The sequence below is a fragment of the Diabrotica virgifera genome, chromosome 4, assembly GCF_917563875.1.
Source record: "Diabrotica virgifera virgifera chromosome 4, PGI_DIABVI_V3a".
Classification (NCBI taxonomy): Eukaryota; Metazoa; Arthropoda; class Insecta; order Coleoptera; family Chrysomelidae; genus Diabrotica; species Diabrotica virgifera.
Window position 1 is genome coordinate 119,255,067 of NC_065446.1, and position 20,568 is coordinate 119,275,634.

A 20,568-nucleotide genomic window follows, 5' to 3' on the forward strand; every position below is an offset into this window, starting at 1 on the left:
TGTTTTAGCAGTGTTGCTAATTTTTCTGTTGTTGTGTTATGTCTCTTTCGTTCATTGTTCCTTTGTAAATTTAATTGGTCAAAATTTAATGGCGCCCACTTTTTTGTTGTATATATTTAGTACTCTCGTTGCTCTCGTTTTCTTTAAGTCCAAGTGTCAAACCATCAGTTAATTATGATCTATCCATCTTTTATCTGTTATTTTCTAGTAGGCCTATTCATTTTCCATCTTTTATTGCAACATAAGCCCAACCCAAAAAACCACGCTCATATATCTTCCGACTATGAGCAACGTGGCCACCGTATCGCAAATGTAAGCGATTGGACCTTTCCATTTTGGGCCATTACTTGTTTCATCTAAGGATAATATTGTGCTGATCCTTCTTGTTCAGCCCTCATCGGTTTAATATAATATATTGTAAATCATGATTTGGGAGTGCTCCTTGTAACATTCAAGGTGTCTTGGTCTGTTTATTTCTAGTGCATCTTTATTGTAATTTTGTAGGTTTAGACCTTTGCGTCCGAGTGGTTCACAATTAGTAACACAATTATTATTTTTATGTCGTGGCCTAGTAAGCGCTAGCCGGAACCTCATACCATCGTTCAGTAGAACCTCTTCCATGTCGGCATTTTGATCTCAAGAGTACGCAATTGGTAATTCACCAGTGGTTGATGCGGGTTTCCCCTGTTAAAACTTGTACGTTTCTATGCGACTAGCAACGCGAGAGTGGGGCAAAAGCGACTGAGAACATGGAGCGGTCGCCATGCGCGACTAAAGGTTTTACTTCCAATTTTTCGGAGAGTGGTTCTACTGTCGTTCGGTGTTACAACGTATCCCCTCTCCGTTCGGGATTAGAATCTAGCATAACCTTGTAAACGTGGTTAGCAAGCCATTCATAGCGGTTTAGTTGTATACAAAAATCGTTACTGTTTATTTCTACGAATTATAATTAGGTGTTTTACTCAAAATTTTTAAATGGCAGGTAAGTTTTGTAAATTTTCTTTTGTAATAATGATTATAAAGTAGGCATAATGATAAAAATTTAGATAATATTTTATACATTTTGAAATATTAGTTACTTTTCTTGTGGTTCCATTATAATTTATTATTTTCTTTGGTTTTAGGAAAGCGGTATTTTGACGTCAGCAACCTATTTTCTGACGATCGAAATACTTTATTAGATGATCTGCCATCTGACAATGGGTCATATAATTCAGATGCACCATCTGAAGAAGACGTTGATGATGTTGATGTCCTTGAAGAAGACCTTGATGTTGTAGGTGATGTTCAGTTGGAGAGCGATGACTCAGATCTGGAAGACTAGGCGCCGCCGCCTGCACGTCAAGTATCTTGGATGTAAACCTCATTATATGATCCGTCTAAAATTCAAAATTTTACACAACACAGTGGTCCGGATGTTTCCGATGATATTGGTACATCGCTAGAAATGTTCTTGTGTGCACCCGACGAATTTGTGTGAGAAAATAATTTTTGAAACCAATCGTTACGCTAAACAGCAATAAGGGGATCGTTATATTCCAACAACATAATATGTTGAATATGTCATATTATGAAGAATCTTTCTTTGGGTTAATCTTATGATGGGGCTAACACGTAAATGTTCTTACAAAGACTATTGGTCTGCAAAATTTGAAATGAGAGATCAGTTCATCTCCTCTTCCATTTTTCGTGACTGATTCAGTTGGTTACTGGGAAATTTGCACATAAATGGTAATGCCATTCAACCTAAAAATGTATAAGCAAGATGCAAGATTCGATAAACTGTATAAAATACGATTGTTGATACACATGTTGTCTGAAACATTTCATAAGTATTATTTGCCATCCCAAAATCAAGACATTTGACGAATCAATGGTAAAATTCAAAAGACGAATAGAATTTCGTCAATACATGCCACAAAAACCGATCAAAGGCGGGTATAAAATTAGGATACGTAAATGAAAATAGTTCCTGTGGAAACGGTTTCTACCGAGAGAAAAAAATTCTTGACATAAAGAAACTTTATTAATATTTAAGAAAGATCGACTTGGCATATTGCCTAAGAAATATATCTTTGTATGTAAGATATAATTTTCTAAAATATTTCAAATAAATTCTACTACAGCCAAAGAAATATATCTTAAACATGATTTAACTATCACTTTCTGGCAAATTTCAAATCCATTTATCAGAAAGAAATTACACTTGATGTTAATTAATTTTATTAGTCATAAAAATATATTTTCTACACATTAGAAAACTATTCTTTCTGAGCAATAATATTTCTTAGTAAGGAATATTATTATTTTACTATTAATAATTAATTTATTTAAAGTTAAGAAATATATTTCGCAGAGATAAACGTATATTTAGAGTTAAGTTAATATTTCTTGAAAATAAAGTGATATTACATACGGCGAAATAAATCATTGTGTTAAGGTAAAATCATTATTTATTAATAAAACAAGATATAAAACGTTATTATTACATACAAATATTTTCTCCACTCTTAAACCACTGACTTCTACACAACAATAAAGGGATGGAGAGGCAAATCCAACTTCCTCAAATTTTCCTTCTTTTGTTAATAGCACTTTGTATATCAGCAATCCACTAAAACAAAATCATTATGTAGAAAGAGTAAACTTACTTTAATAAAAATTTTTTATAAAGATATAGATATTTATTTTGACAAATTTAGGAAATACAAAAAAAAAACAAATACACGGCCCCACATAAGAACTATTAATACTAATAACAATCAATCATATTTAGTTCAAACATGGCAATATTTATCCTATATATCTTTGTTTATTTTTTTTTTGTTAATGAAATATTAATTATTTATCTGTATAATATTAAGTCACACAATAAACATTGTTTAGCTAAAACAAGAGGGAAAATACAACCAATGTAAAACATTGAAGCAGACATAATAATATGTAATTTTCTTAATTTTTATAATCTAAAAGAGACAGCATACCTAATCATTAAGACATTTTATTACGGGAAAGTATTATTAGTTTACATCTAAGTCATTTAATACATATTAACTAATTCACGGTTTTCGGCAATAACATTTCTTAACCATAAACATATATTTCTTTTAGACTAACTGATTTCTTTATCTCAAATAAATTAACAGAAAAAATCCTCAGCGTTGCACCCGCCATGTTTGATATAGCGTTGTATTGTATATTTTTATAGAAGACGATACATTCAAGAAACCTATTATGGTTGATGCATAAGTATACACATTTTTAAAAAGGTACTTACATGTATGAAGTTCTACCATTTCTGGAAGGCCCCGCAGTTGGTTAATAACTCCTTTCCTAATATTGTTCTGAAGCTATATATTATATCATTCTGTCCCAGCTTTAAATTGTGGCATATTTCCCAGTTAGAATAATAAGCTCCTTTATTTCAGAGTCGTCCATCATTATACCTAAAAAGCATATAAAGATACTATTATGTTTCTATTTTAACCATTCGGATACGCAACAATATTATTATTACATCTTAAATTACTCAATTTACTTTTATTTAATACCTATATATGTACGTACCTTCAAAACATCCGTTAATTTTTAAAGTACACCAATAAATCCAACATCCATCTATATTAACATGAACATATCACGCCATCTTGACAAACACTGACGACTAAATCATAAATAGTTAATCTGCGCAATTCTTTTGTGGAAGAAAATCTCTTTGAAGGTAATATTTCGACATTAATGACAAAGTTTTTATTTTATAACCACAGTTACTACAGAGGGTATTTCTGAAGAATTATTTCTTGTGGTTTAAAATATTTATTTGATTGCAAGAAAATTTCTTGTTCACAAATATAAATATGGATTAACTTAACACTATATTTCTTATACTGCAAAATATTTGTAGTTTTCAATTTAAGAAATAAAAACTTTAGGATAAGAAAATTAAATGTAACCATTAATGCATTTCTTAGTATTGAAGAAATTATCTGTAAGAAATTATTGAGGTGTGTTTAAAAAACTCGTTTCTTTATATGTGAACCGGTATGTTTAAGTTAATAGGGTATGTTAACTTTTAAGAAATATTGCTCAAAGAAATCGGTGTTTTAGGAGAAAAGAAATTGTTCTCTCGGTGACATGAAAAAATAATGCCGCTTTGCTTCGTAAACATATGTCCGCAAATACTTCGTTTCCGAGATACGGGGTGTTGAAATTTTATTTCAAGCTGCCAATTTATTTATTGCTCTAAGACCAGTTAAACTATGAAAACGGAATTTGGTGTGTTTTGAGGGTTAATGATTGTGCATTTTTTGACAAACAATTAAGAATTTTGTATTCATCATTGACCTACACAAGAAAAAAATAATACGCCACTGAGATATTTCGAATTAAAAACTATTTTTAAATTCCACGTCTAATTTACGATACAAAACCTTTCTTGCCTTTTTTATATGGTGCACCGTTTTTAGGAAGAAAAATAAAACATCTTGACACGTATTTTTCATTTTTTAATACATTATCAAGAAATATCCAATATAATAGTACTAAACTGTAACAATAAGAGAAAATATTCCTAATAAGATTTTACATACATAAAACAATACGTACATTTTTTACAATAAAATGACCTCCTTTATAGGTTACAGATGAATTTTATATTCATCATTGGTGCGCGGACAGGTAATGGTCTGATTTTTTTTAAGAAAAAAATAGTACGCCAATGAGATATGTCAAACTAAAACTCATTTTTGAGTTGCCTGTTCAATTTACGACAAAAGTCTTTCTTTACTTTTTTTCATATGCGGCGTCGTTTTTATGCAAAAAAATAAAATATCTTAACGTTTACAAAGTATTTAAATTTAGGTAAGTTTCTATGCTTATGGAAACTACCTCAAATACTTTGTAAGCGTTAAGATGTTTATTTTTTTTGGATAAAAACGGCGCCTCGTAAGAAAAAAGGCAAGAAAGATTTTTTGTCGTAAATTGAACGAGGAATTTAAAAATGATTCTTAGTTTGACATATCTCAGTGGCGTACTATTTTTTTTCTTAAAAAAATTCAGACTATTACCCGTACGCGCGCCAATAATGAATATAAAATTCTTCTGTTGCCTGTAAAGGAGATCACTTTGAACATTTCTTGCAGTTTTGCACCTAGTTAAAATCTTATTAGTAATATTTTCTATTGTTCTAGTTTAGTATTATTATATTGGATAGTTCTTGAGAATGTATTAAGAAATGAAAAATACGCGTCAAGATGTTTTATTTTTCTGCATAAAAACGGTGCACCATATTTATAAAAAAAGGCAAGAAAGGTTTTTTATCAAAAATTCAACGTGGAATTTAAAAAAAAATAATTTGAAATATCTCAGTGGCGCACAATTTTTTTTTAATTCTTAATTTTATGTCAAAAAAATTCGCAATAACTACCTCCTAAAAGTCACCAAATTTCATTTTCATAGCTCAACTGGTCTTAGAGTAATTGGCAACAAATTGGCAGTTTAAAATAAAAATTTCAACTCCCCGTATCTCGGAAACGAAGCATTGGCGGACATATTTTTTTAGAGCAAACCGACATTATTTTTTCATGTAGAAATAGCCCTAAAAGTTTTTCATACTTATTTACTAACATCCTGTATATTCATGCGGAACTATAAGAAAAAGACGAAAAATGGAGCCTAAAGACTTAAAACGACAGAAATTCACGAATAGAGGCGATACCGAGAGTAAAGAAGGGCTGTTGCATTTGAAATGGAAAGATACAAAACTTGTTCGTTTTGTTAGCAACTTTCAGAATCCTGACGATTTATGTACAGTGAAAAGAAAGAAAAAAGACGGGACTTGTGTTATGTGTTATCTTTATCTTCCAGCGAAAAATGACAAGAAGAGTGGGAAAGTGAACCTCAATGGACAAGAAGATTCATATCGAGAGACTGAATACGACATGGCAATGGAGAGACGAACTACTTCTTCACTGGTTCTCACTAGACATGGTTCCTTCACAGCCTTCCTGATAAAGAAAGGGAAGCAAGAAGACGACAACTGAATTGACTTAGGGGTTAACGATGCGGAGGAACACTGTGTGTTCGATTGCATAAGGTTCAGGAATGAGTGAACACAGATATAATATAATGGAAGGGGCGGGAATAGGAGAAAATGAATACAAAGAAATTCTGGAAGCAATAATTAGAACAATAAAAAGAGAGATCCTAGAAAGGGAACGACATAAGATATAAGCGCTAAAGGGAAAAAACGAAAGAAGCCGCGCATGCTTGTTGGGTTAGTATAAATATGACTAGACGCACGTGTGAGGCTGTGGGTGGATTTTAGTTGGTAAGCAAGGCATCATAGACAAATCCTAGAACATGATTTTCACGAAGTGAAATGCACCTAGGCACTATCCTTCTACTCTGAATCCAGCACACACCAACTTATCCCTTTCGGAGACTCAACTGGTAGATTTTACATCCTCAAAAAACTCTGTCCTTAAAATAAGCTCATTTTTGTCTGTACTCGTATGCATTTATTATGATAATGTAGAAAAAATATTGCAATACCTTATAAGAATATTGTGGAAAATTTTTTTCAAGCTTCCAGACGACTGTATACATGGCGATCGCCAGCAGATACATTGGGGAAAATAATAGTTAGGAACCAGATAGTAGTCCTGTTGCCAGTGGTACAACGGCCTCCTTAATTCAGATGGACTTACCCAAGTTTTTTTTATGTATTTTGACCCGTAGAACACAAATTTTTTGGGTAACAGTCGATCCGGATGTCGATAAGTTTGTTATAAACAAAGAACTTGAGGAATCACATAACAGCGATTTTTTGCAAAACAAAACATTTTTTTTGTATTTTTTTGGGTCATTCTAAGCAAAAAATGTTTTTACAAGTTTTTTCGTAGGATGCATAGTTTTCGACATAAACGCGGTTGAACTTTCAAAAAATCGAAAAATTGCAATTTTTGAACCCGAATAACCGAATAACTTTTTATTGAAAAACAAAATAACAACTCTGCTTACCACATTTGAAAGTTCAAGTCAAATTCTATCGGTTTTGATTACTTTCATTGCTAAAAATTAATTTTTTTATTGTTAAACAAAGCTATAAACACACAGTGATTGAATAATGTTTTCAATGCATTTCTCATTTGAAATCGAACGAGTAGGCGCGCATACATACAATTTCTACGTATATTACGTACATTAAAACGCATGCATTGGGCACGGGAAACACTATGTGTTTATGGCTTTTTTTAACAAATAAAAACTTAATTTTTAGCAATGCAAATAATCAAAACCGATAGAATTTGACTTGAATTTTCAAATGCAGTAAGCAGAATTGCTATTTTATTTTTTAATCAAAAGATATTAGGGCTCAAAAATTTCACTTTTTCGATTTTTTGAAAGTTCAACCGCGTTTATCTCGAAAACTGTGCATCCTACGAAAAATCTTGTAAGATAATTTTTGCTGAGAATCGTCCAAAAAATACAAAAAAAGTTTTGTTTTGCGAAGAATCGCTGTTATGTGATTCCTCAAGTTCTTTGTTTATAACAATCTTATCGACATCCGGATCGACTGTTACCCAAAAAAATCGTGTTCTACGGGTTAAAATACATAAAAAAAACTTGGATAAGTCCATCTGAATTAAGGAGGCAGTTGTACCCCTCCTGGCGACAGGACCAACAGACTACATTTTTATGAATGAAATATACCGTAATGCTGTTAAAGCCGTGAAAGCGTATCCGCAGCAGACGTGGCCTCAGACTACTACCCACTTATCTCCAGGATTACACTCACACTTAAAAACATCAAAAGATATCAAAGAACTCCTACAATAGATACAAGCAAGCTTAAACAACAAAACGTAAAAGAATGCCTCCAACACGAACTGCATATTATGAACTGTCGAAAACTGAACATGAACATAGGCACCAATTAGTCCAGGGCGCATCTGTTTTGAGATGGACGTTGAGAGGTGACTCTAATTTTTTTGCAGAAATTTCTTGAAAATAACTCAAATACTAATATTTGAGTTATCCTGCCACTCAAAATGGTCCGGAACATTGTTTAAATGATCAAAATGTCAAAATATGAAGGAAAAATTCGATTTTTTTATTGGTTTTTTGTTGTTTTGACATAAAAGTTTCGTTCATATTTTACCCAGAAAAACTATATGATGTAGTAAAACAACACTGTAGATTTCATTAAGATCGGTGTAATAGATTTTGCAAAATAAATTTTGCAATCCAGCTTTCGCAAAAAAAATCATTAATTTAAGATGTTGCAGGACTGAAAATAAAGCAGATAGCAAGTTGATTTTTTTTGCTTATAGAAGTATACTGTACCTTTCATTTGCAATTTGAAAAATTAAAATCTATTAATTACCACGGCGTCAGAAAACTTTTTAAATAAACATTAATTTTTGTTGCTACACGCAGGACAGCGGTGTTCGATTCACATAAGTTAATTTCCACCAAAATTTCTTCCAACCTTTATCTAATATATTATTTTCTTACTCTATATTTTGTTGTATTTTAATATTTTAATTCCACAAAAATCAAACTAATTTTATTATTGTTAGTGAAATATTGTTTAAACAATTGCATATGTTTAAACATAATAAACTTTTATTTTCTAGGTTAAAATATATAAACAAAAAAAGTTTTTTCTAAAAAAGTGTTATTTCAAAGGATAGAGAGTATGTGTTTTTATTTTGCAATAAACAAATTTATTTATTTATATCGAAATGTAATAAAAATTAAAATGTATCAATCATTATCAAAGGTCATTGGAATGCTCAATCAGAGCAAACTATCAGCTCTCTTGCGCGTAGTACAAATAATTAATGTTAATTTAAAAAAATCCTGACGCCGCGCCATGGTAGTGAATCGATTTTAATTTTTCAATTTGCAAATGAAAGGTACAGTACACTTCTATACGCAAAATAAATTCAACTTGCTATCTGCTTTATTTTCAGTCCTGTAACATTTTGAAAAAATGAATTTTTTATGCGAAAGCTGCATTGCAAAATTTATTTTGCAAAATCTATTGAACCGATCTTAATGAAATTTACAGTATTGTTTCACTTTATCATAAAGTTGTTCTGGGTGAAATATGAAGGTCCTAAGTGTAGCATAAATGGTTGAAAAACGTAAAATGCGAATACTTGTTTTTGTATGGTTTTTTTTTCGCAATTATTGCTATTTTGCAACAAGGGTGACTATTTTTTAAATTTTTCACTAATTCTGTATTGTAGAAAATTTAATTACGCAACTTTTATGTCAGTACAACTTTTCTTGGAAATGAATACTTCTAAAGTTATAATCAGAAAACGAAGAAAAAAATCGAATTTTTCCTTCATTTTTTGACATTTTGATTATTTAAACAATGTTCCGGACATTTTTGAGAGGGAGGATAACTCAAATATTATTATTTGACGTAAATAGATGGTTTTTCTTGTTTTCGATTCAGAGGGTTGCATAATCGCTGGATAGCTCTTTCCCAGTGGTGTCATGGCAAAATTAACAGTGCCGGAACGCACTGCTAATTTTTTTTTACAAAACCTAAATTCTCTATTTATTTTTTTTTCTTAACCAGTGCCGGAACGGCGTTCCCGCGCGTTCCCGCACCATGACACCACTGCTCTTTCCACCATTTCAGGCTTCCTCAACAGCGCTAGCATGCACTCTAGTTTAGAAACGGTGGAAACAGCTATCCAGCGATTATGCAACCCTCTGAATCGAAAACAAGCAAAACCATATATTTACGTTTCTATCTTTACTCAAATTTGAGTACTAGAAAGTTTCTCTTCTGTCCTTTTTCTAGACGAATGAAAACGAAATGTGATTGCAAGGAGTCCTTTTTGTTTTCTATATTCGTCGTCTGCGGTCTTATAAATTGTAAAAGTCGCAGATTAAGGATGTACCAGAAGGAACTTTCAACACGCTGAGCCTCAGATTTGTATAACTATTTACCATTTTAATGGTGAATTCTGCATTTGAGACTATTCAATTTATTATTATTTGAGTTATTTTCAAGCAATTTCTGCAAACAAATTTGAGTCACCTCTCAAGGTGAAAATGTACTAATACTTGTACAAGATGCGCCCTGGTCTAAATGATATTGACGAGCACTGGGATCGATTAAAACATGGCCTATTAGAACCGTGCAAACAAATACTGAAGACTTCCGAAAAATGAAAAGAGGAATGCATGAACGACTTAATGCTCGATGGAACAACGGAGACAACATAAGAACAAAGATAAAAATAAATACAGAGAGATTAACCACGAGATAAGAAGGATAATAAAGTAGGCAAAAGAAAAACACTTTGAAGAGAAATGCAAACAGATCGAATGGCAGGGCTAAGAAAACAAAATCTCACTGGTGCACTTCTGGATAGACACGGGATTACCACAGACCGATGAGAAACTACAACGCTGGGCAGAATACATAGACGAACTGTTCGATGATGAACGAGGAGACCTGGAAAACTTCAGAAGAAATAGGTCAATAGGAATACCCAAAAAATGGTTAACGCCGATCTTTGTTTGTCTCCCTAAAAAGAAAAACGCAAGAGAATGCGCCGATTACCGCACCATTAGCTTGATGTCACATGTGCTACGTTGCCACTGAAATTCATCCATAATCGAATACATCATAACCTGGAGATACACATCATTATTTTGATTATTACTGATACAATTTGGGTTTTGCAAATGCCTAGGAACGCGTGAAACTCTTTTCTCACTTATGCGCTGGTTTTCTCGAAAGCGGTGCAGACAAACTGCGACCGTAACACTGCGATGAATGACGTCATAAAAACTGTACCATGCAAAATAATAGCGGTGAAGCCACCGCTTGCTGAGTTTGCACATTCCATTGCCGCAGTGAAGAACCTTGAATTTTTCACCGTAATCTGACGTAATTCGTCGCAGTGCTACGGTCGCAGTTTGTCGGTGTCGCTTTCGAGGAAACCAGCGCTTAAAATCCTAATACAAAGGTGCCTAGACGTCATTCAAGATATATATGTCTGTTGTCTGTATTGACTATAATAAAGCATTCGATCAAGTACGACATGAACAATTAATGAATGTCCTGAAATTAAGGATAATAGACTACAATGACTTCAGGATCATATCTAATTATACTATAAGCAGCGAGCAAAAGTACGTTTAATGAGCAGCTGTCAGGAGAAAATTAAAAGTAGACTTGGGGTGAGACAGGGCTGCGTATTGCCGCCAGTTCCTTTTAATACCTACTTGGAGAAAGAAATCCTAAAAATCTCTTGAGGATGAAACAACTGGAATAAAGGTGCACATAATTCCCAATACCAACATTAGATATGCGGATGACACTGGTGAACAGAAGATCTTCAGAGACTGGTAAACAGAATAGCGATGTATAGCCAAGAATACGGTCTAACAATGAACATTAAGAAGACAAAATGTAGGAGAATATCTAATACTCAAAGAAATAACGAGAATCTCCTCATAAACGGAACCAATGTCGAACGAGTATATGCATATCTTGGAACAATAATCAACTCCACAAATGATTACTTCCAGGAGATTAAAATTAGACATGGCTAAAGCGAATTTAAACAAAATGAGAAAAGTGCTCTGCACAAGAGATTTAAAGTTAGAGCTAAGAGTAAGGTTGGCTAGGTGCTACGTTTTCTCGACTTTGCTTCACGGAATGGAAGCTTGAACCTTGAATGCTGCATCAATGAAAAAACTGGAATCATTCTAGTTGTGGGTGTATAGAAGAATTCTGAAAATATCATGGACCGAACACATCACAAACAAAGAGGTTCTGAGAAAGATAGGAATATCTCGGACATATTACACGTGAAGAGAGATACAATTATTGCTCCAACTCATTATGCAGGTAAAGATTCAAGGAAAAAATAAAGCATAGGGAGACGCAAAATATCGTGGCTGCGCAACCTGAGAGAATGGTAGGTACGGATGTACCTACATCAAACGAACTTTTCAGGGTAGCCATCTCCAAAGTTCGAATAGCTACGATGAATAAAGGAAAAATATTGTATGGTATAATAAGTGCGTTCGCGGGTGCCTGTCGACGACTAGTCGGCGACAAATTAGCAGCAAAACGCATGCGCACTTTAAAATGATTTACATAATATCGTTAATACATAAATACATAAGGTATATTTACCAAGGATAATTTAATAATTGGTTATTAATATTAATTAAAAGTAAATATACCTTGTATATTTATCTATTAACGGTATTATTTATATTAAGTGAGGTTAGAAATTGTCGGCGACAATTTGTCAACTGTACCCGCGAACGCACTTAAAATATTACAAACAAAAATGGAAATTTTCTCTCAAATAATTACGGTACTCGTGTTTGCATGGGATGGATGCCACGAACTTGTATCACTCGTCATATTTGCCCTAATTATAATGCAATATGAATATTTTTTTATTTGAATAATTAATTGTTTCATAATAGTTAATTATGATATAAGTGTTCAAAGTACAATTTTAAGCGTTTGGCCACACGGGCGATTTTTTACGGCCGCCGTAAGAGCCCTAAAAATCAGCGCGAAATGGGTCCCACGGTAAGAATAGTAGATGGCCAGACTGAGCTGTAAAATATCGCGCAGCAACAGTCTGGCCATCTACTATTCTCACCGTGGAACCCATTTTCGCGCTGATTTTTACGGCTCTTACGGCGCGCGGCGGCCGTAAAAAATCGCCCGTGTGGTAAAACGCTAGGCACGCATGTGAAAGTTTGCAGAATGAGCGAAACGAATTCTGCAATTCACATGAGGACCTTAAAAATGTACTTTTTAACACGTATATCATACAATATTTTTTTAAAAACGTTATAAATTTATGAAATACAATATTTTTGTTAATTGCTGAAACCATGAAACCTATGGCCCATAAAAGGTAGAACTGGTTGTCTACACTCGAAGGGAATGTCTAAAAATTCTTAGCGAAAATATTATACCGTTACATAAACTTGTTTTTTCTACAAACGTGTTAAAAATGCAAAAAAAAAATTTAAAACAACCTTTTTAAATTTGCGCAAGCTGTACTATTAATATTAATAAAATATAAATAATTTGACGTTTCATAATTTGATAATTCACTTTTAACTGCAGTGCTTTAAAAATTTTAAAGCACTAGTGCCTTAAAATAGCGTTTTTAACGCTCCTATGGAGTGCTAAAAATTACATTTTTAACGCGGTTGTACAAAAAAAATTTAAATAATAACATAAATAGGAAGGTATAATTAATTAATAAATAACCCATAAAAATTTTAAATTTATTATGCCCTATTTGTCTTAGGGCCGCAACTGAACATTTTGAACATGCAACGGGAAGTTCCGTATTGATTAAATTTGATGAAATTCTGCCTTAAGAAAACCTCTTATAAACCAACATCTAACTTATCAACCCCGATAATTCTTTTTGTAGACGACAATATCCTTTGCCGTATTTTTTATTTTTCTACTCGTCATTCACCATGAAGCCGCTTAAGTGAGTTTGTAAAAGTTTTTAATTATATTATTTTTAGTATTTAAATTATACTACCGTTAAGAAACTTTAAGAATTATTAACGGAAAAATTATTGTGTGTAGTAGTAGTAATAGTTATAATAATTTAAAAGTGAAATTTCAAACAAATTAATATTAGTGAATCTGTACGTACCCGATGTAAACGATATTGTGGCAAACCGGATATTTTTTCAGATATTTTGATCTTAGTACAAATTGGCAACTATTAACTTATTTCTTCTTAGCCTTCTATCGTCCATTTTTGGACATAAGCCTCTCCCAACTCCTTCCATCTATAATTATCCTGAGACAAATACTGCCAATTTCTTCCGGCTATTCTTTTTATATCATCTGCCCATCTTATCTGTGGTCTTTCTCCTAGTCGTTTACCTTTGTAAGATCTTCAATATCGTGTGGTGGCGTTCCCTCGTTGCTCTTTTTGTCTAGCTACAAGTTTTTAAAGATCCTTTTTCTCTCTTCTTCCCGTTAATTTTTACTTTCGCTTTAACTATACCATGGTCACTACTCATGGTCATTTAACTATACATGGTCCTATATTTAGTATTTAAAATATAATATCGATAAATAACTTAAATAAAAATTAACAGAAAACTTATTGTGTTTAGTGGTAGCAGTTATAATTTAAAAGTGAAATTTAAAACCCATGAATATTAGTGAAATTTTACGTACCCGACCATCTGTGGTATTCCTCCTAGTCATTTACCTTTGTAAGGTCTTCAATATTGTGTGGTGGCGTTCCCTCGTTGCTCTTTTTGTCTAGCTACAACAAGTTTTTAAAGATCCTTTTTCTCTCTTCTTCCCGTTAATTTTCACTTTCGCTTTAACTATACCATGGTCACTACTCATGGTCATTTAACTATACATGGTCCTATATTTAGTATTTAAAATATAATATCGATAAATAACTTAAATAAAAATTAACAGAAAACTTATTGTGTTTAGTGGTAGCAGTTATAATTTAAAAGTGAAATTTAAAACCCATGAATATTAGTGAAATTTTACGTACCCGACCATCTGTGGTATTCCTCCTAGTCATTTACCTTTGTAAGGTCTTCAATATCGTGTGGTGGCGTTCCCTCGTTGCTCTTTTTGTCTAGCTACAACAATTTTTTAAAGATCCTTTTTCTCTCTTCTTCCCGTTAATTTTTACTTTCGCTTTAACTATACCATGGTCACTACTCATGGTCATTTAACTATACATGGTCCTATATTTAGTATTTAAAATATAATATCGATAAATAACTTAAATAAAAATTGACAGAAAACTTATTGTGTTTAGTGGTAGCAGTTATAATTTAAAAGTGAAATTTAAAACCCATGAATATTAGTGAAATTTTACGTACCCGACCATCTGTGGTATTCCTCCTAGTCATTTACCTTTGTAAGGTCTTCAATATTGTGTGGTGGCGTTCCCTCGTTGCTCTTATTGTCTAGCTACATCAAGTTTTTAAAGATCCTTTTTCTCTCTTCTTCCCCGTTAATTTTTATTTTCGCTTCAACTATACCATGGTCACTACTCATGGTCATTTAACTATACATGGTCCTATATTTAGTATTTAAAATATAATATCGATAAATAACTTAAATAAATAAGAATTAACAGAAAAATTATTGTGTTTAGTGGTAGCAGTTATAATTTAAAAGTGAAATTTAAAACCCATGAATATTAGTGAAATTTTACGTACCCGACCATCTGTGGTATTCCTCCTAGTCATTTACCTTTGTAAGGTTTTCAATATTGTGTGGTGGCGTTCCCTCGTTGCTCTGTTTGTCTAGCTACATCAAGTTTTTAAAGATCTTTTTTCTCTCTTCTTCCCTGTTAATTTTTATTTTCGCTTTAACTATACCATGGTCACTACTCATGGTCATTTAACTATATTATTTTTCTCATGATCATCTTTCAGTGCGTCACAGTTTTTCGATTTCTTTCTAACGCATTAAATTGTATGTGACAGAAAAAAAGGCACGTCGGTGATTACATTTCGTCGGTGACATTTATAACATTTATTCTAGTTATTCTAGTTGTCGATAGATGGCGCCATAATAAAAAATATTTTTTTTAATTAGATAATATTATTAAAAATATAATCTGTATAATTTATAAGACTATACAAATCAAAGAAAATACCATTTTATAAATGCAAGAAACACATTTGATTTGTTTTTATTCCAAATTGAAAATAAAATGTGACAACTGTCAGATTTAACTAAAATGTCATGTTAGAATAAATGTCATAAATGTATATTATCACGGACTTACCCTTTTTCCTATCATTTGTTACGCACTGAAAAATGCTCATGAAAAGGACAATACATGGTCCTATATTTAGTATTTAAAATATAATATCGATAAATAACTTAAATAAGAATTAACAGAAAAAATATTGTGTTTAGTGGTAGCAGTTATAATTTAAAAGTGAAATTTAAAACCCATGAGTATTAGTGAATTTGTACGTACCCGACGTAAACATTATTGTGACAAACCGGATATTTTTTCAGATATTTTGGTCTTGTCCAGATTGTCAACATCTTTTTTAAGTGCCGTCTCTATCTACCGCTGCTCTGCTATGGAACTGCATTAAACCAGTCCCTTCAATTTTTCTACCATGACACTCCCCTTCTTTCTATAACGTTTCATATCGCTGTCCCCTCATTACGTGTTCCAGATATTGTTACTTTAAGGAGGGACCGTAGGGGTTGAAATCAATATTTCAAGCACATTTTTTTTGAAACTATGATAAAATTAATTTATTTTTAAATTAAATAGGCATATTCAGTACAATTCATAGATTATTAAAGAAAAAATTCAAGGAAAAATATTGAAAAATAAGCCAACGGTGGCAAATTTTTGAAGACACCTCAAAATATAATGAATTTTGCGCTGGACATCAGAACTTATCATTGGATCATGGTAAACAAAAAATTCAAAAAGATTTTATTAGCTTATGAGTTTCAAGAGGTAACGTTGTCGAGTTTTTTTGTTTTATCGAATTTTAACTTTTTGATATCACTCAGAAGTCAAAACAACGATTTTTTTTTTGCAAAAAGGGTGAAAATAAACATATTTATAATTTTTAAACAAAAAATAAACATAAAACAAAAAATATCTCAACAGCGTTACCTCAAGGAATGTCTAAAGAAAACATATACAAAATTCCAAGTGGGTTGGTCAAGTAGATTTTGAGTTATAATTTCTACAGCCTTTGAAAAAAGCAGTTTTGGAAAAAATGCGTTTTAAGTATTGTCAGCTTTTATTTGGAATTTCTTTTTCGTCTGTCAATTCGTAAAGTGATGCACGCCGAAATATGTTTTTGAATCGCGGAATAATTTACAGAAGAAAATGAGAACAACTGTTGACCGTTTCTTACCACGCTCAAGCGCGCTGGCGTGAACTTGCTGCAGCAAGCTGAAGCAAGTGACTGCTGAAGTAAGTCGAAGGTAGGGAGGTAGGAAGATAGTATTGAATATCCCTAACTTCGAGTCGCTTGTTGAACAACGGTCAACAGCTGTTCTCATTTTCTTTTGTAAATTACTCCGCGATTCAAAAAGATATTCCGGTGTGCATCATTTTACGATTTGACAGACAAAAAAAATTGAAAATAAAAGTTCACAATACTTTAAACGCTTTTTCCTCAATACTGCTTCTTCCAAAAGACGTAGACATTGTAACTCAAAAACTACTTGACCCACCCACCTGGAATTTTGTATATGTTTTCTTTAGACATTCCTTGAGATATTTTTTGTTTAATGCTTATTTTTTGTTTAACTATAATAAATATGTCGATTTTCACCCTTTTTGCAAAAGAAGTTCATTGTTTTGACTTCTGAGTGATATCAAGAAGTCAAAAGTCGATAAAACTAAAAAAACTCGACAGCGTTACCTCAAAAAGCTCATAAATAAGCTAATAAATTCTTTTTGAATTTTTTGTTTACCATGATCCAACGATGAGTTCTGATGTCCACCGCAAAATTCATTGTTTTTTGAGGTGTCTTTAAAAATTTGCCACCGTTGGTATATTTTTCAATGTTTTTCCTAGAACTTTTTCTTTAATAATCTGTGAATTGTACTGAATATGATTATTTAATTCAAAAATAAAATAATTCTACCACACATTCAAAAAAATGTGCTTGAAATATTGATTTCAACCCCTACGCCCCCCTTAAGTATAGCTATGACACGATTTTGATAGGCAACCCATGCTGGAATTATTTATCTATGTATGAAATTTAATAAAAAAAAAATGTTTCATCCGACAAGCAGATGGGTACAGATCGACCTATATTCGGATCTTAGGCTATTTATGTGTTCTTGCTTCAATATCCAGCTTTCAATTCCAGATTGCAGTATCCAAAAGAGCATCAACAAAAGGTAGCATCTCAGAGCACTTATTTTCAGTTGCAATCTAAGATCTCTATTGTAGATAATTATTGTTTTCATTTTTACAAACACTTTTCTATCTTGAGCATTATATCTATTGTTCCATGATTATTTTCTGAAATCCTGGTTCCCAGGTATTTGTGTTTATCAATAATAATTATCATCAATTCATCTATCTGTACATTTCCCAAATGTATGTTTGTTTATGTATTTGTTTTCTTATTTATTGTTATATATTTAGTCTCTTTTATATTTGTTTTTAGTCAATATTTTTAATGGAAACTGTTTGTTCTATTTAGTCGTAGTTGGAGTTTTTCAGCAGAACTTACCATAATCACGGTGGCATCTCACATCTCAGTGCTGTTAATAGTTCTTCCATTGATATTATTCCTTCACTTTCGGATAGTAATGCTTGTTCAAAAATGGATTCACTGTATACATTGAATAGTAATGGAGACATAATATATCCCTGCCTAACTCCTCTCCTGAGTTGAATTTCTGGACTGAGTTCGTTACCTATTACAACATGTGCTCTTTGATTCCAGTAAAGGTTTGTTATTATTCTGAAGTCCCTTTGGTATATGTTTTTGTCTGTAAAATAATAGATGAAGAATGGACTAATAACCAAGAAATTAGAGCGCGCATCGGAAAAGCTAGATCAATCTTCAACCGTATGAGGGCGTTTTTCAAGAGCCACAACTTTTCTCTTGGTATAAAAGTAAGAATGCTGAGATGTTACGTCTTATCTGTCCTTTTTTATGGTGTTGAATCATGGACCTTGAACGAGGATATGTGCCGAAAATTGGAAGCATTTGAGATGTGGCTATATCGGAGAATTCTTAAAATCCCATGGACTGATCGGGTCACAAATGAGGAGGTTCTTAGAAGAATGGGGAAGAACCGAGAAGTACTAACCACCATCAAATCTCGAAAGTTGGAATACTTTGGACACGTTATGCGAAATGAATCCAGATATGCCCTCCTACAAGCCATCTTGCAAGGAAAAATATTTGGAAAGCGAGGTCCAGGAAGAAAAAGAACATCCTGGTTAAAGAACCTCAGAACCTGGTTCAATACAACATCTGTGCAGCTTTTCTGCGTTGCTGCAGATAAAGTGAAGATTGCCATGATGATCGCCAACATTCGTCACGGATAGGCACATCAAGAAGAAGAAAATTTGGACTAATTTTGCGTGTCCTACTTTGTTAAATGCTTTTTCAAAATCAACGAAATGGACATGCACAATGCACATCCACATTAATATCCATGCATCTTTGAGATATCACGTTAATATCAAATAACATCTCTCTGGTTCCTAGTCCTAGTCCGTTTTTGAACCCAAATTGACTATCATCTATTCCTTCTTCCAGTTTTTAATTTATACGACCATGTATTATTTTTAAGAATAATTTGAGAACATGACTTACTAATAATATTATTCTCTATTCACTGCAGTGATTAGGGACAGCACAAAAGATGCAGAGTAACCATTGTTTCGGTATTTGTCCTGTTTTGTACACTGTGTTAAACAAATCTACTATAATGTCTAAGGTGTGTCTTGTTTGGTATTTTTATTTTCTTCCATATTCCTCTATCTCTATATATTGTTTCGATCCATTATTATCTTGGTCGCGTTCTACTTTTCTCCCATTTTCCTCCCGTATAAAATATTTTTAAGGCATTTCTTTTTTTGGCATTTGTTACAGGTGTTCCAACCATCTCACCCTCTGTGTCCCAATTTTCTGTTTTACTTTAAATAATCCATATATCTATCTCCCTTTTAGTTCGTTTACTCTATTCTTGTTTCCCGACATTTATTACATCCGAAATATTTTTGGTCCCAAACCTTGATCTTTCTGTCTTTCTTCTGGTTCATTATCCATGTTTCATATACGTATAGTACTGATGATCGATTGCTTCTTTCATATGTTTTACGCATGTTCAACATTATGTTATACCTTCTGAGGATGTTTTACGGTTATGTTATAGTCAAAGCCCGAATTTCAGGCACTCCTAGGTTTGACTAGGCAATCCTCAGGTCTGACTGACGGTCTTAGTCAAAGCTCGAAATAAATTACAGTTTCGGCCTTTGACAAGTCAAACCTAGGAGAGACTACGTTGGTCAGGCAAAGGTCGAAATTTAATTTTATGAAATCGGGGTTTGACTAGTCAAACCCCAATCAGCTATTAAAATGTCGTAATTTGTTAGATTAGGTTTAATAAAACGTCATTTTTTAATTTTAATGTTTATTATTTTTATATTGTCGTAATTAAAATGAAAAAAAAATAGTGTTTATTCTCACATGTTGAGTCATTATGGAATTTCGAGTTGTACAATGCGTTAGACCTTTTTTTACACTTTGGAAGAGCATTTCGAATTGTAGTAGCATTTTATAAATTCTTGTCCTCCAAATGTAGAATCTTTTGTATTAATTTCTCTTAGAGACAGAGACAGCTTAACGTCTGGAACATCTTCAAAATTAGGAAATTTCTCCTTGCATTCTTTTATTTGATTTCTTGAAAAAGTGTGTTTATTGTTCCATATTTCATACCAACTCTATATAAACCGTCAATTGTTTTATCTTGTATGCTACTCAAAATATTTCGAGCACCCTCTTTAGCTCTACCAAAG

The 20,568-nt window shown here is 32.5% G+C and overlaps 2 protein-coding genes across 2 annotated transcripts in view; both read left to right on the plus strand.

The window, feature by feature from the left end:
• The window catches only part of LOC126883646 (uncharacterized), a 207,260-nt gene that overhangs the window by 59,410 nt on the left and 127,282 nt on the right, over nt 1–20,568 (plus strand). The window lies entirely within an intron of this gene.
• The window catches only part of LOC126883886 (uncharacterized), a 58,767-nt gene continuing 51,633 nt past the window's right edge, over nt 13,435–20,568 (plus strand). The window contains exon 1 of the mRNA XM_050649587.1: nt 13,435–13,520. Within this exon, the coding sequence (XP_050505544.1) occupies nt 13,507–13,520 (14 nt within the window). The 5' untranslated portion in view covers nt 13,435–13,506. The remainder of the gene's footprint in view (nt 13,521–20,568) is intronic.